This window comes from Prosopis cineraria, unplaced genomic scaffold (assembly GCF_029017545.1).
Source record: "Prosopis cineraria cultivar Desert tree isolate PC_DT_omini unplaced genomic scaffold, ASM2901754v1 PC11, whole genome shotgun sequence".
NCBI classification, from domain to species: Eukaryota; Viridiplantae; Streptophyta; class Magnoliopsida; order Fabales; family Fabaceae; genus Prosopis; species Prosopis cineraria.
The window spans coordinates 2,587,455-2,603,044 of NW_026555342.1; the positions used below are offsets into that span (position 1 = coordinate 2,587,455).

Here is a 15,590-nt window from a genome sequence, read left to right on the forward strand (position 1 = left end):
ATTATTTGTATTCGCACTTGCTTTACAAACCGAATGAATTTGCTAAACGGACCTTTCAAAAGTTAAATTTCTTGTTTAATCTTCATTACAATGATTTTCTTTTATATTCTCATTTTCTTCCGATGAATGATAATGTTTTTTTTTTGGCCAAATATAAATCACCATGTTAAACCAACGAGGATTGGCATTAGTAATAGAAGGGATTGTGATTGTTTAAAATATAACATCTTGGGTTTGAATATATGTGAATGCAAAAAATACCTTTAAGAGAATTATTTTCATTTGAACTCAACAATACTTAAATTTAATCCCATCATATAGTCACATTGGAAAGAATAAAAATGAATAACATTGCTAAATTAGCTAACATTTTTCTTGAGAAGAATTAGTGAGTATTAGATTTTATTTTTATTATTTTTTTTTTTGGCCTTGCTTCACTATATAAAAGGCACTCAGTAAGAGCCTAACTCACAATCTCTTGATTAAGAGATATTTAAGACAAGTGCTTATTGTTTAGTGCTTGAGTTAATGTAGGACTTATTTTTTTTATTGTTTATAAGTATTTTTTTATTTGATATAATTTTCTTCAAAGTAAGGTTAGAAACTAAATATAAGTATTTCTCCCAATAAAGATTTGAACTTTAATTTGACATATTATGATGGACTAACCCTTTTTATTAAATCTAGTCAATCCTCAATGGTAGGACTTACTCCCTCTATTAAAAAATGTAATATTTTTTAAAAGGTTAGATGTTAAAAAATGTAAGATATTTTTAAATAAATTATTATCTTTTTTTTAAAGTACTCCTATTAAATAAATTACTTTATATTTATTTTAGGATAAAATACCCTATTAAATATGAGTAAATATAAAAAATAAAATTAATTTAAAAATAAATAAATATTTTATTGAGAGATAATATTCAGCTACTTAAGAGAGTATTTTTTAACATGCATGCACAAAACTACAACAAAAAACCTCACGCCAACAAACACTCTTTTAACCTTAAAAAAGTAACAAAATCAAATAAGAGAAATAAAAAGATTGCATTTTAAATTAAAAATTGTCTTGATTGATACATCAGCAAGATTCTTTGAAAGACCAATCCTTTCACACAACCCAAAGGTTTCACCGATCTCTTTTTCTGTATACTTTGGAATGCAAATTTTGGAAGATTCACTGAACGTGGAAGAAACATGGAGTATAGTGTTACTACAATCATTAATAAAGACAGAAAATTTAGAGCCATTACAGAGCAATTAAATTTTCCTTAGAAACTAGCAAGTCTGGATTCTGTCATTTTGTGCTTTCAAACAGTTATATAATTTTAATATTTTTTATTCCACAATCTAGTTTATTGGATAAATTCAACTATCAGCACACATGAATAACACAATACTATACTCTCTGTTTTTTATAAGATAAAGTTAAGCAACTCCTGCTTATAAAGAAATGTTAATTATAATCTTAAAATTGTTTTTAAAAAATTTAATTTTTTATTTTTTATAATTAATAATCATAATAAATTTTCATCTAAAATTTAAATCATAATAAATGAATAAGGGTAAAATTCAAAAATAAAATTAATTATTCTAATTTTGCCATATATTAAGGAATAAAAAACTTCTAAACTTTTTCTTATATTAAGAATTAGGAGAAAGTATTATGACAATCAATAAACAAATATAATAATTAATAGCTATCTTTGGATTGAACAAATTTTATAAGATTAGACATTGAAAGATTGATAATTTTTTAAAATTATTTCTTGATTGAAGGATCTGGTTTGATTTTCTTCAATCACATTAACAATATTTTCTTGAAGAGATGCTGATTTTCCACAGTCATGTGTTCCCCACTGAAAGTCAACTAAGTCGCCTGCAGCAGGACAAGCCTCACAAAAAGAATATCAAGAAAAGTATTGTGTCCCCAGCATCTGTTAAATATATTATTGTAATAAAACAATTTACAACTTGCAACCCAAAAAAAAATTAATTTTAAATAAATTATCTTTTTCATGTTCCTAACAAATACTCTCTTCAATCTCATTTATAAGTTATATTTTAAAAAATTTATTTAATCTCATTTATTAGTTACGGTACAGCTTTTTAAGTAATATTTAAAAAGTATTTCTAAAAATACCGTTCATGAGAAAAAAAAAATAACATGACATTATTTTTTGGATTTGTTATATAGGAGTATATTTTAAAATTCTACACATTTATTTTTTTGTACTTTTTTTTACATTGATAATGATAAAATTGATAAAAATAACTTATAAAAAGGATCAAAGGAATACAAGATATGTAAAACTATAGATTAATTCAAATTTTAATGTTATCAGATTCAAGTGAGTTTTGAGAGTAGCTCTTTTTAATGTATTGTTTCTCAAGACTTTTGCTCATATAGCTTATGTTATAGGACTAAACTAAACAAACAGTCTGACATTTATTATTTTTATATTATAGTTTGTTTATTATATTTGCCAGATATATATTATTATACATTAATGATAAATCTCTTATAAATTTTTAATTATAAACCTCTTGTATATTAATAATAAATCTTTTGTATATCAATGTAAATTAGTAATACACACAAATTTTTAAAAATTTGATCCATATTTTTTTAATATAAGATTTTTTTTTCGGCCAGTTAACTAATTTATCATTTTTCTCTCATTAATTCAAACTAAGGGAAGCCAAATATTCATGATAAATTAATAAGTTATACTCTGTTTAGATTTGTTTGAACTACATGATTTTTTTCAAATTTTAAAACCTTGTGTTTCCCATCATAAAAACCAAGACTATTCCAATTATATGATTTTAACATCCTGAATTATCTTATTTTTTATCTCCTTTTGGTTTTTATTCTATAAAATAATATGGTCCTATTCACTATTCATATTCCAAATGTAAAGTCCTTGATCTATACCTAATGTTCGACAATTAGTGTATATTAGTACTAAACAACTGTATCAAAAGGAATTGACTCCAGCTAGATAGTTTGAATTTTTCAAATTTCAAATTATTGTAATTCTTAGGTTAGTTTTTATTATTTTTTATGGTCAGATTAACCAGATAATTTTGTGATTAAAAAAAGAGTTAAGGATTGATTTGGGCCTAGCATGTTTCTGTTTACCCTTAAAAATTAATCAAAATCACTGCAAGTTTGACTTAAAGATTGAAATGCCCTGAATTAAATAAAGTGATTTAATTAGTGGCCAGTCATTCCAAAAAGATAAACACTTTGTAGGTTTTAGGTTTTAATTCAAAAGAAGAAATTCATTTATGAATGTTACCTAATACAAGCAAGCCAAATTGAGGTTGATTAGCATTGCAAAATTTCCACAAATGACCTCAATAATTAATCAAACAGTTGACCTTAATTAAGGATTTAAATTGGTGTAATAAGAGATTACGATTGTATACAGAAATGGGTATCAAATTTACCTTTTATGGTTAAAGGAGTACTTTTCTAATTACCGTCTAATTCACATCTTCATCATTAGTAACATGAGAAAACCATGCATTCTACGCTGAGGCATAATTTTTTTTAAAAAAAATAATTATTTGTATGTACAAAAATATTAAAATATAGGTATTTTGAGATGCAAATTTACCAATACATTGTTTATTATTGTATTTTTAAAAATGAATAATTTTAATGTAAATAAAAGAAACAACAGTATACCTGCCTCTTTTAAGAGCACAGAAATATGATATAAGCCATATTGTTTATGATTTATAAATATTATGGCTTCCTATATATTTTATTTTATACATAGAATCTAGAAATTATGTTGGTTGCCAATAATTTAAAAATTCAAAAGAAAAATATAAAATTACATTTTTATCCATTCTCCTCTATTTTTTGATCACTTCAAAAGTGAATATTGAGTACTTTTTTTATTAGAAATTTAAACTTTAGTTTGTTATGTTATAAGAAATTAACCATTTTCGTTAAATCAAGCCTCATTAGTTTTCATTTTCTTTTTTTTTTCTTATTACTCATAGATGTTTTTCTATTATAATCAATCCTATTTAAGGCATAATTGGTCTCCTAATAAAAACTTAAACCTTGATTCTATATATAGTGATTGTGGATAGAGAATAAATAGAAGAAACATGAGTGTTGCATGTCCACCAATAATAATAAATATGAAGGTTGGATCATGGTGAAAGGAGAGAAAAGGGTGCCAGATTGGTCCAACATTGTCTGTTGCTTTTGAACTGTTTGAGAGAGAATTTTAAGAAATGAAATATCTCAATAATTATTGCTCTCCCAATTTTGGACCACTATGCATCAAAGGGTACCCTACCCCCTCCCCACTTGATGTGGTAGGACTTTGCCTTACTTAATTACTTTCCCCCCTTGCCATCCTCATGTTCTGCAACTTGTCATTTTTTTTCCTATTTTTTTATTACATTTTCTAATTCTCTTGGTCAGAAAACATGGAGGAAAGAAAGTTAGCAGAAAAACTTTTCAAAAATAATAAATGTTTTTACTATTTATAGGAGTTTTTCCTCCTCATTTTTTCTCCATCCAAATGAAAGGTTTTTTTTTGTCTCTCATATTTATTATTTTTTTTTAAGAAAACAAGCATTTTATTTTGTTCACATTTAGGATCGAAGTGAGTACTTACTATTATTGGGTTGTATTCTAATATGGATCAATCTAATAGACATGTCTCTCCTTCTCCAAGATATAAGCCATGTTTAGAACCTATTGAATGGTAAAAACAAGTTTTTGCAACTTTTTAAGATAAGCTACCCTTACATAGATTTGGCCAAGATCAAGGGTTTCCAAAAGCATGCACATGATTACCAGCCAACCCGTACAAAGCATTGAGTTTGAATCCATTTAAATACAAAAAATGTTTTTGAAAAAGTTACATCGGTTTGTGATGTATAAATATGACCCAATCAAATAACCATATAAAAAGGACATACATAAAATTTGATATCTACCTAAACCCATTTATAAACTGTTTTATAATATGCTTCATGGGCTTAGCAATATATTATTATGAATGTAAAATTGATATCAAATAAAATTAGTTATAAATTATGAATAATATTATTTATATTAAATTTTATACAGTATAAAAATATATTACAAATTTAAAAATCAATAAAGTGAAAGCTTTAATTTTAAATATATTTTCTAGAAAAAAAATTGGGTGGTTTCCAGTGAGGATCCACCTAAGCTTCACATTGCTGGTTTCCGAATCAAGTTGGACCCCATCTGTTACCCCCGTGACTGCCTTCTGCGAATGTTTCCCGTGGGACCCACTTATCCAAATCTCCTCCCATTATTTTCATTGGACGGTCACACCTTCTGGTCCAATGGTCCGATCCACTCAAGTAATACCCCAACCCAATACGCGCTCTTTTTCTCCTTTATATGGTCTGTAATGACATTAGTATCTTTTAAAATTATATTAGTATTAGAAGTTATTAAGTAGAATATTTGTTAATTTTTTTTTAACATTGTCCGCTTTTCTAATGTTTAGAATTATGATTGGTTATTATTTACAAGAAATTATTTATTATTTTTAATTCATATTCTTAAATAGGAAAAATTTAAAAACTTTTTATTTATAAATAAAATTAATAACTTAAATATGTCTTTTTTTTAATTGTGGTAAGATAAAAAAATCGGAGGAATAAGCACGAAAAATAATTATTCTATGCTAACAAAATTTGAGTAGTGTGTTACTCAATATTTACTATTTAGGGTTTATTTTAAATGATTTGGATTTTTATATTTTTATATTTTATACAAGTTCATTCTGCTTGAAATATTTATATATAGAAAAAGAATGAAATTATGAGATTCATTTTTGCCACATGTATTAATAAAATTTGGTCTTAATTTTTAAATAAAATCATTTTATAGGATTTATTTGACCTTTTTGAATATCCTCAACTAAAATAATTTTGATAAGTCAAAATGTGAAATACAAAAATTTAGATTTCATTGACTTAAAAAATTTAGATGATTTGTAGTTTATACTTATATTTAAAAATATAATATAAATAAAAAGTGACTTTTTAATCACCTATATCAAAAAAAATTGGCGGAAAAAAAAAAAGAAATGAATTGGAGCTAAATTAATTTTGTATGTTTTCCTCAAATTCCTCCTCACTCAAGTCTCAATAGGATTCTGGCCAAAATTAAAAAAAGAGTCTCAATAGGACAAAAAAGGAATCAACTCGGCTTTGTCCGCTACGCATGATATGAGAATTTAGCTGGCAAAAAAAAAAAAAAAAGATACTATTCTTCGGTCAAAAAATAATAATACAAGTATCACTTTTTTCTAATGAAAGTGACTCATCTATTTTATTTTAATGCATGTCTCTAAATTATTAGTTAATGTCTAAAAGAATTGAAAAAAATATAGAAAAATATGTATGTACTTTAATGAAGGAGATAGAAGCTTGCTCTTTGGATGTGAAGCGAGCAACCTATTTATAATTTAAGTATCATTATTTTTTTTGCACTACAAGATACACAAACAAAATAAATAATTCTTTTACGAAAGCAAGATTCATTTTCTATACTTCCCTTCTTGTTTTTTTTTCTTTTGTTTTTTTTTGGCTAGCATTATCAATTTTGTTACCCTTCAACTAAAAGCAAATATAGAAAAGGAAGCTTCTCCTACGATTCATTTTAAAAAGATGACAAAATCACATCCACAATACTAATATGTTGTTATTACATACCAATAACCATCATACTTGAATGATATCTAAATAATGAAATCTTTTACTTATTCACCACATATGTCTTAAAAAAAAAAAAGATACTGATAAGGGGTTTAAATCTCATTAATATATATATATATATATATATATATTTTATTTTTTTTAGACCGGAGTGTCCTTTGCTAACCATGGAGGCTAATATCTCTTATGATGAGGAAGGCAATAGACAAATTTTTCTTTTATACATATAAGAGTTAGGAATTAACAAGAGCTTTTGTCATCCGCACCAATTTGACTTGATAATTTTTCATATAATTATCTAATATTTAATATTGTTATGTGATATTTGAGTATTGTCGGATCTAATAAAAAATAATTACTGTCACAAGTTTTTTTAGTGGTTCAAGCTCTTAACTTTACTTAAGGGGAATAAAGTTTTTTTTTTACTTTTTTGTTTTAATTCTATCCTTAAGCTAGCACATATTTAATGAAAAGGAGACCCACACACCCATGCATATAAGCAAACATATCAATCCCAATTTAAACATAAAACTTTTTTTAAGTAAAGGAAGTGGTGTTAGCATTAAGACAACTAACTGCTGATAAATTCCTTTCTACTTGACTTGATTATTATTGTGATATAAATTTTTATTTTTAAACATTTGAAATTAAAACACAATTCCATAAATCATATAATATAATCCTTAATATCAACCCCTTACATTGTTAATTCCAACAACTTAGCTTTGATTGCTTAAGGAGGATGATGGTGGAATTGGCATTATCCAAGAAAATGACAACCCAATTCAATTAAATATCTTTAATCCCTCACAAGTCCAAATTGGGATTTGTGAAAGTCTTATTACTGTTTCACCCTCAAAATCTGCATCATCCCTCTTCTTCCCTTCTGTGCCTTTCACAGTCCCTTGTGACTTCCTCTGTTTTCTTCCTTACTCCTTTGTCTTCCTTGTTTCAGGCATTTAATACTTTTTTGGTTTTTCATTTCTCATCAGTTTCTCAATGTTTCATTGAGCCTTGAGTTACCGCATTGAGTTGGATTAGATCACATATATAGATACAAACTTCGTTGAGAATAATCTTGATAGAGACATCACTTTCATAAGCATCCAAAGCATGATCAATGATATCAATATTCAATTGAGGATAAATTCTTTGATTTTGGATCTAGAATGACAACAATGGAGGAGTAGCGGCTTCTACAGGTTTTATTTGGCGTAGAAAAAGGAATTGAATGAAGAGTTTTCAAAGTACTAATACTTATATTACTATCCAAATATTGTAATAGAGTTTTTAAGTAAAATTTTTGAAGACTTGATTCTTTATTAAAAAATAAATTTTTTAAAGTCAATGTTTGATCTGACTTCATCAACGTTCTTGCATTCATTTAAAACAAGTTTTCTCAAAAATATTCTTTATTCAGTACTAGAAGCAAATAAATATATTAATTTCTCATATATATATATATATATATATATTGATTTACTCGCATATTAGGCTTTTTACAACACTTTAAATATCACTTTTTATAATCCATCTTTAGAATGTGAAAATTTATTAAACTCTAACATGACATAATTTGATTGTCTTTTGCATAGTTTTTTGTGGCTTTTAATTAAAAAAAACGTTTTAATAAATATAATATAAAGAACTCAACTTTGATTGAAGGACACCATTTTCCGGCATATATGAATCAAGAGGACATAGTCATATTTGGTCATACTTTACTCTCCAACTTCCTTTAAATGCTTACTTTTATGATATTTTACCCCAAAACTAAACGAAAGATAAAATTTTTAACCCAAACTAGGTGCTCTCTTCTCACCATTTGGATTACCAATCCCTATAAACAGAGCCAAAGTTGTAGTCATCATGTAACCAACCAACTAACCCTCACGGGATTTACCGTACTGGCCCTGTATTTTTCAATGTACCACAAAAGTAATTAACTTGTTACTTACACTGTAATATGCATCCATGTGTGTGTGCATGTAAATGTATAAAAAGCATTCACGGACTTTCAGAAAATTACATCAGATTCTTTACAGTTGTTCTTTTGCTCCTTAGCTAAAAACTGGTACAATTAATACAACTCTCTCTTTCATCCAAAAAATTAAAAAATATGGCTCTCTCCAACCACTTCCCATTCACACATCACGGGCTGCTAGAAAACAACGTGTTCTTCATATATATATATATATATATACTGCTGGATCCATATCAAGCATACTCTGTTCGAGTTTTGCCTCAGTTTTCATTTCAAGGCCACAATGGCCTACCATGAAAACAGAGCACTCTCTGTTTTGCTCTGTTTTCACTCTCTCTTCTTCTTCTTCACGGTTCTGTTGATGACTTCTTGCCGGGTTTCAGGCCAGGCATCGCCGGTGTTTGCCTGCGACGCCACGAAGGATCCGGCGGTGGCCGGATACGGGTTCTGCGACCGGTCATTGGTGGTGGACGCCAGGGTGGCTGACCTGGTGAAGAGGATGACGTTGCCGGAGAAAATAGCGAACCTGGTGAATGCGGCGGCGGGTGTGAACAGACTTGGCGTTCCCAAATATGAATGGTGGTCGGAGGCTCTTCATGGTGTCTCATACGTCGGTCCCGGAACTCGATTTTCCAATGCAGTTCCTGGGGCTACAAGTTTTCCGATGCCTATTCTCACTGCTGCTTCTTTCAACACTTCCCTGTTTGAAGCCATTGGAAGGGTCAGATTTCTCTTCATCTTCATCTTTATCTTGAATGTGTGTTTGTTTGTTGCGTCAAGTTGGCTTCAACTTGGATCCAAGCTTGGATTTTTATGCCTGAAAATGACTTCGGTATCACCGAGCCAAAGCTCATTGACAAATCAAGTTTATGAGTCGTTCTCCCTAGCGGTTCAAGTCCACTCAAATTTAGACATCCCAACAATATCCACATATCAAAGATTGTTTGGAACACGAAGCAACAACCCTGAAACGATTTGAGAGGAGAAATGGGGAAGAGACGATGTGAGAGAAGTAGTGGGCCAACCAATACGTTTTAACTCAAAATCTCAAAATTTAAATTTAGATCCTTCTTCTATATTATTAGTTCAAGTCTACTCACACGTGAATATCCTAACAGATTTTCAATCAAAAATATACCAAGTTGATATGATTGGTTATGTAAAATGGATTGTTTATTTGATTTTGGGTTTTTTTTAATATTCATTTCTTATTTCTAAATAATTTGTTTGGGATTTTATGTTATTTTAGGATAAGAAGATCAACCCCAAAATCATGTTGATAAACGAAACTAAAAAATACCATTCCATTATTGGTTCAGTTTGAGCTGATTTATTAGTTTGGTTCAATAAATTTAATTTAGTTTTGAACATTCTCACTGCTGCTATGTGTCTTTTTAACATCTCTTCTGATGGTTTAAGAAAAAGTATCGGAAGTGTATAATTTATACTTCATTTTACAGAGTTTGGTGAGATCTGAATATGACAGATGATTTTGCAGGAACGTAATGTATGAAGCTATTTGCTGTAGTTGGTAGCAGTTTCTTTCTTCTTCTTTTTTTCCCTACTTTATTCTTAATGCTGCAGAACCTTGTTGTCTTGCTCATTTAAAGATCCATTTGCAGTAGAAAATATCTTAAACGAGAAAAAAGTGGTAGTCTTTAATTAGAAAGTATTACTAATAATTAATGAAATTTTATCAATGTATTATTACAGATATAAAGAAGCAGATGAGGGAGTCAAAAACATGATTGATTTTTTCACTTCTCCACTCTTGATTGCAATGTGATTTTTTCAAAAAAAATGCTGAAAGAGTACTTATTTATTAATTAACTAAATGATTAAATGAGGCATTATCCTGAATGAGGTATTCATTATGTTATGGAGAGGTAGATGGGGTAGCTACATGATTAATTTTTCCACTATCTCCGCTCATAATTGTCTTTTATAAAAAAAGTGCAAAGTGAATATTGAATGATTGCTTTCAATTCCAAAATTTCATAACTAAAAATCATGTGGTGTAGAATTTTTTAGAAGACTAGTGAATAGTCCTTTACTCTACTCTCCTATCAAAAAATATCACATTCAAACTTTTCATTATCTTATCTTGTTCTCGTCAATCCAAATATTATTAGGAGGTAACAAAAATGAATGATTGAAAAATACAATTACAAAAAATGAAAAAGCAATGTAGGAATCGCCTTGGTGGGAACACGCATGAACATTTAAAAATGTAAAGCATTTTTAGAAAGGTTAGATGTTAAAAAACGTAAGATATTTTTAATTTTTCTAAGTGTAATAATTGCTTTTTTTTTTCTTCCAAAAGTGCTCCTATTAAATGAATTACTTCATATTTATTTTTAATAAATAGGGGGTAAATATAGAAAGATAGGATTAGTTTAAAAACAAGTAACCACTTCATTGGGGGCAAAATTTGGTTAAAAATGCCTTACATTTTTTAACAGAGAGAGTATACTCTTAAAGGTTCCATCTTTGAATATTGAAGCAAAAGGATGATTGAAAACCAGTACCATGAAGATTTACAAGTACTTTACACAATGCTCATAGTACTTTTAAATAGATGATTAACAAATCACATTAAGTCATCAAAATGCAGGGTTCATGTCTTAATACTTTTCTACTTCTCCAGCTGATATTTTGCTGCAAAATTACCTTCTTTATGACTAACACTGTCTTTCAGATGGTACTTAATGACTAATTGAGAGGTTTCAGCCTGCAAAACTGTGAAACTATTGAAGATTAATCACTCACACACACAATGCAATCACTACACTTAAAAATGCATATTTCATAATACCTCAGCGATCAAGAAGACAAGAAACAACAATAAGAATGCTTTCAAATGATGTTGATGGCTAAATTTTCTTCTGATTTACCTTACAGGTGGTTTCTACAGAAGCAAGAGCAATGTACAATGTGGGGTTGGCTGGTTTGACTTATTGGTCTCCAAACATAAACATATTCAGAGATCCCAGATGGGGAAGAGGCCAAGAGACACCAGGAGAAGACCCTTTACTTAGCAGCAAATATGCAGCAGGTTATGTGAAAGGCCTTCAACAAACCGATGATGGCGATTCAAACAAGCTCAAGGTTGCTGCTTGTTGCAAGCACTACACAGCCTATGATGTTGATAACTGGAAAGGAGTTGAGAGATACAGCTTCAATGCTGTGGTAATTACAATCTTAAGTTTGGATGAAACACTTTTGAGTAACTGTGTGTGAGTGTGTGTCTTTATGGACATGAATGATGAAAATGATTTTGATTTTGATTTGTTGGGTTTGTTAGGTGACAAAGCAGGATTTGGATGACACATTCCAACCACCATTTAAGAGCTGTGTGATTGATGGGAATGTTGCTAGTGTCATGTGTTCTTACAATCAGGTCAATGGAAAGCCAACCTGTGCAGACCCAGACCTTCTTAAGGGAGTCATCAGAGGGGACTGGAAACTAAACGGGTATTTATTACTTATCTTAAAATCTTTTTCACAGTTATTTGTTGCCTGATAACTTAAAACAAAAAAGGAGGGAAAAAAATCAGTTCCTTAGGAAGCACAGTCAGTCAAAGTGTTAGGCTAATCTTTCAAAAATAACACTTCCTACTATCATCACAATACCTTCTGAGTGAGGGGCTCTTGTCAAGAAGAAAAAGTAATTTCTATTTTAGTTCTGCCCCAAAGGAAAAACTCTAGTTTTCTGCTTCTCTCACATAGCAAAAGAATTAGATTTTTCTGTCTTTAGAAAACATATTGTGTTTTGACTAAACATATTTAGAAGCTAAAACGTTACCCAAAAAAAGTTTATTTTTCCTCTCCTGTGTCATCATTAGATAAAGAAGCTATTAAATTTTCCTGTTTAATGTAAACATTCCTTTAAAGTTCTTTGCGTATATCGGATATGCAGGTACATAGTTTCTGACTGTGATTCTGTAGATGTGCTTTTTAAAAATCAACATTACACTAAGACTCCTGAAGAAGCTGCAGCCAAGTCAATTCTAGCAGGTAATTAAGCATGAAAAGCAGCAATAGTAGAATAATCTATTACTTGTAGTTTAGTAGTTTATAAGAAACTAAAATACTCATTTGCATACCTTTGATACATGCAAATTTTGATTAAACAGGGTTGGACCTGAACTGTGGAAGTTCTCTGGGAAAATACACAGAAGGTGCTGTCAAGCAAGGCCTTGTGGATGAAGCAACCATTGACAAGGCAGTGTCCAACAATTTTGCCACATTGGTGAGACTTGGTTTCTTTGATGGTGATCCAAGCAAGCAACCTTATGGTGACCTCAGTCCAAAGGATGTTTGCACTACTTGGAACCAGGAGCTAGCCCGCGAAGCTGCAAGGCAAGGGATTGTGCTGCTTAAAAATAATAAAGGATCACTTCCTCTTGATGCAAAATACATCAAATCCTTGGCAGTTATTGGGCCAAATGCTAATGCTACTAAAACCATGCTTGGAAACTATGAAGGTACTTTCTTGTACATGTCTTGGCCTACGCCATTCGTGCTGTGTCTGATACACGCTCGCTTCTTTATTTCTCTTCTAATGAAAATTCCTGGCTTTTCACAATTGAAGACTTGTCTGTTCGTTCTTATTCAAATGGCATTTTTTTGCAGGTAGTCCTTGCAAACTGATATCCCCTATGCAAGGTCTAACAGCTCTTGTTCCTACAAGCTATGCTTCTGGATGTCCTGATGTGAAATGCAACAATGCCTTGCTGGATGATGCCAAGAAGATTGCAGCTTCTGCAGATGCAACTGTGCTTGTAGTGGGTGCGAATCAAGCTATAGAAGCTGAGAGTCTTGACAGAATTAACATTACTCTTCCAGGACAACAACAACTTTTAGTTACTGAAGTTGCCAATGTTGCTAAAGGGCCTGTGATTCTTGTCATCATGTCTGGAGGTGGCATGGATGTGTCATTTGCTAAGAAAAATGATAAAATCTCAAGCATCCTCTGGGTTGGCTACCCTGGCGAAGCTGGTGGAGCTGCCATGGCTGATGTCATTTTTGGGTTCCACAATCCTAGTAAGTTGCTAATACTCTCCAATCTTAATGCACAAGGACATGTCTCATGTCTATAACTTTGTTGGGCATAAACACAATCCTATAACTAACTTTGACACTCGTGGGTGGTTTTTTGATGCAGGTGGAAGACTACCTATGACATGGTACCCACAATCCTATGTAGACAAGGTACCAATGACCAACATGAACATGAGGCCAGATCCTAAAACAGGATACCCAGGCAGATCATACAGGTTTTACAAAGGAGAAACTGTGTTTGCATTTGGAGATGGAATAAGCTACTCCACTGTAGAACACAATCTAATTAGTGCACCACAATTGGTGTCAGTTCCCCTAGAAGAGGACCACACTTGTCGTTCTTTGCAGTGCAAGTCACTTGATGTTGCTGAAGAACATTGTCAAAATTTGTCATTTGAGGTTCACCTGAGTGTCAAGAACAGAGGAAGGATGAGCAGCAGCCACACAGTGTTCATGTTCTACAGTCCTCCTTCGCTACATAGCGCGCCTCAGAAGCACTTGGTCGGGTTTGAGAAAGTGTTCTTGGCTGGAAAATCAGAATCACTTGTGAAGTTTAAGGTTGATGTTTGTAAGGATTTGAGTGTGGTCGATGAACAGGGACACAGGAAAGTTGTCTTAGGACAACATATGCTTCATGTGGGAGACTTGAAGCATCCTTTAGGGATAAGGATTTGAAACAAGTCTTCAAATCCTTAGCACAAGCTCATTTTCCCTTATTGGTTTCCTTAAAAAAGTCATCATTTTTAAAAGGAACCAGAAATAAATCTGAGGAAATTGTAACAAGTGTGTCTTATTTTTCCAATTAAATTAATGGAATCAAAGATCTGAAAGCGAAATTATACTTTTCAATTGTTTATGCATGGACAATGAAGAATAGATAATTAGAATCTCCACATTAGAATGCCAAGTTTTGAGATATCTATATTTCTTGCCTCTAATCATATTCTTAGTGAACTATGAAAAATGACATTTAAATGAATTGAGCATTTTCATACCTTGTTAATGTCAAATACTCGTATTAAAGACAATGTTATAGTTTATATGATATCTGGGTGGATAAGGTGTTTATATAATTCTCCATACGTTATGTTATTTAAAAAAAATACCTTGATATACTCCTCTTTTTCCTCACAAAATTGCCTTAATATATTTCATAGGCACTCTCCCCCCCCCAACCCCTCCGGGGGGAAATCGTTTTTTATGATCATGGGTCAGGAGGGCCAAGCCCAACGAGAACATTGGGTTTAAATTTTCACAACGTTAGTCCAGCCCAGCTCAGAACAAGTCACTAGACGTTAAAATATCCATAAAACTATAAATTATGATCTTGTATTAGCCTAGGCCCCATTAAGTTTTCTCAGCTTAATGTTAGGCTGATATAGGATCCTAAATGCTCCATAAATAGAAAAAAAAAAAAACTTTTAATATAGTGAATATTTCACTCCAAAGGAGAAAAAAGCCAGGAATTTTGAGATGAGAAAATCACACATAAGTCTTGGATTAAAAAAAAAGTAATTACTTACACCCAACCATATTGTAAATGTATAAAATTTGACTTGTTCATGAGATTAAAAAATAATGATTTTTTTATTCGAGAGCTTAATATAAACATTCCTTCATTTGGTTTGAGGGAGTGGAGCAGGAAAATTTTGGTTGTCCCACTAAAGTCCCCATGAGAGGGAAGGCCCACTTTTATTCCTATGCAAGGAAATGAATGAGAAAAAAAAAATCTTTTATTTTTAAATTTACAGTGAGAGGAAAGAAAATTTATTAAAAATTTTCCCTCCCCATTCTACCCAATATCAAT

General features: G+C 30.6%; 1 protein-coding gene across 1 annotated transcript; it reads left to right on the forward strand.

The window, feature by feature from the left end:
* Nucleotides 1-8,938: 8,938 nt before the first annotated feature.
* Nucleotides 8,939-14,632, forward strand: LOC129287025 (beta-xylosidase/alpha-L-arabinofuranosidase 2-like). The gene is made up of 7 exons (XM_054923163.1): nucleotides 8,939-9,440; nucleotides 11,621-11,908; nucleotides 12,024-12,193; nucleotides 12,639-12,736; nucleotides 12,856-13,206; nucleotides 13,355-13,765; nucleotides 13,887-14,632. The coding sequence occupies exons 1-7, from the start codon at nucleotides 9,003-9,005 to the stop codon at nucleotides 14,456-14,458; spliced, it is 2,328 nt and encodes a 775-aa protein (XP_054779138.1). The 5' UTR covers nucleotides 8,939-9,002; the 3' UTR covers nucleotides 14,459-14,632.
* Nucleotides 14,633-15,590: the final 958 nt, after the last annotated feature.

What these genes read in the sequence shown, in the direction of transcription:
- LOC129287025 (XM_054923163.1), top strand. Translation starts at nt 9,003, where the DNA reads ATGGCCTACCATGAAAACAGAGCACTCTCTGTTTTGCTCTGTTTTCAC. An exon ending in GGGGACTGGAAACTAAACGG is followed by an intron (nt 12,194 to 12,638) that starts GTATTTATTACT and finishes TCGGATATGCAG; the next exon opens with GTACATAGTTTCTGACTGTG. An exon ending in TTTTGGGTTCCACAATCCTA is followed by an intron (nt 13,766 to 13,886) that starts GTAAGTTGCTAA and finishes TTTTTGATGCAG; the next exon opens with GTGGAAGACTACCTATGACA.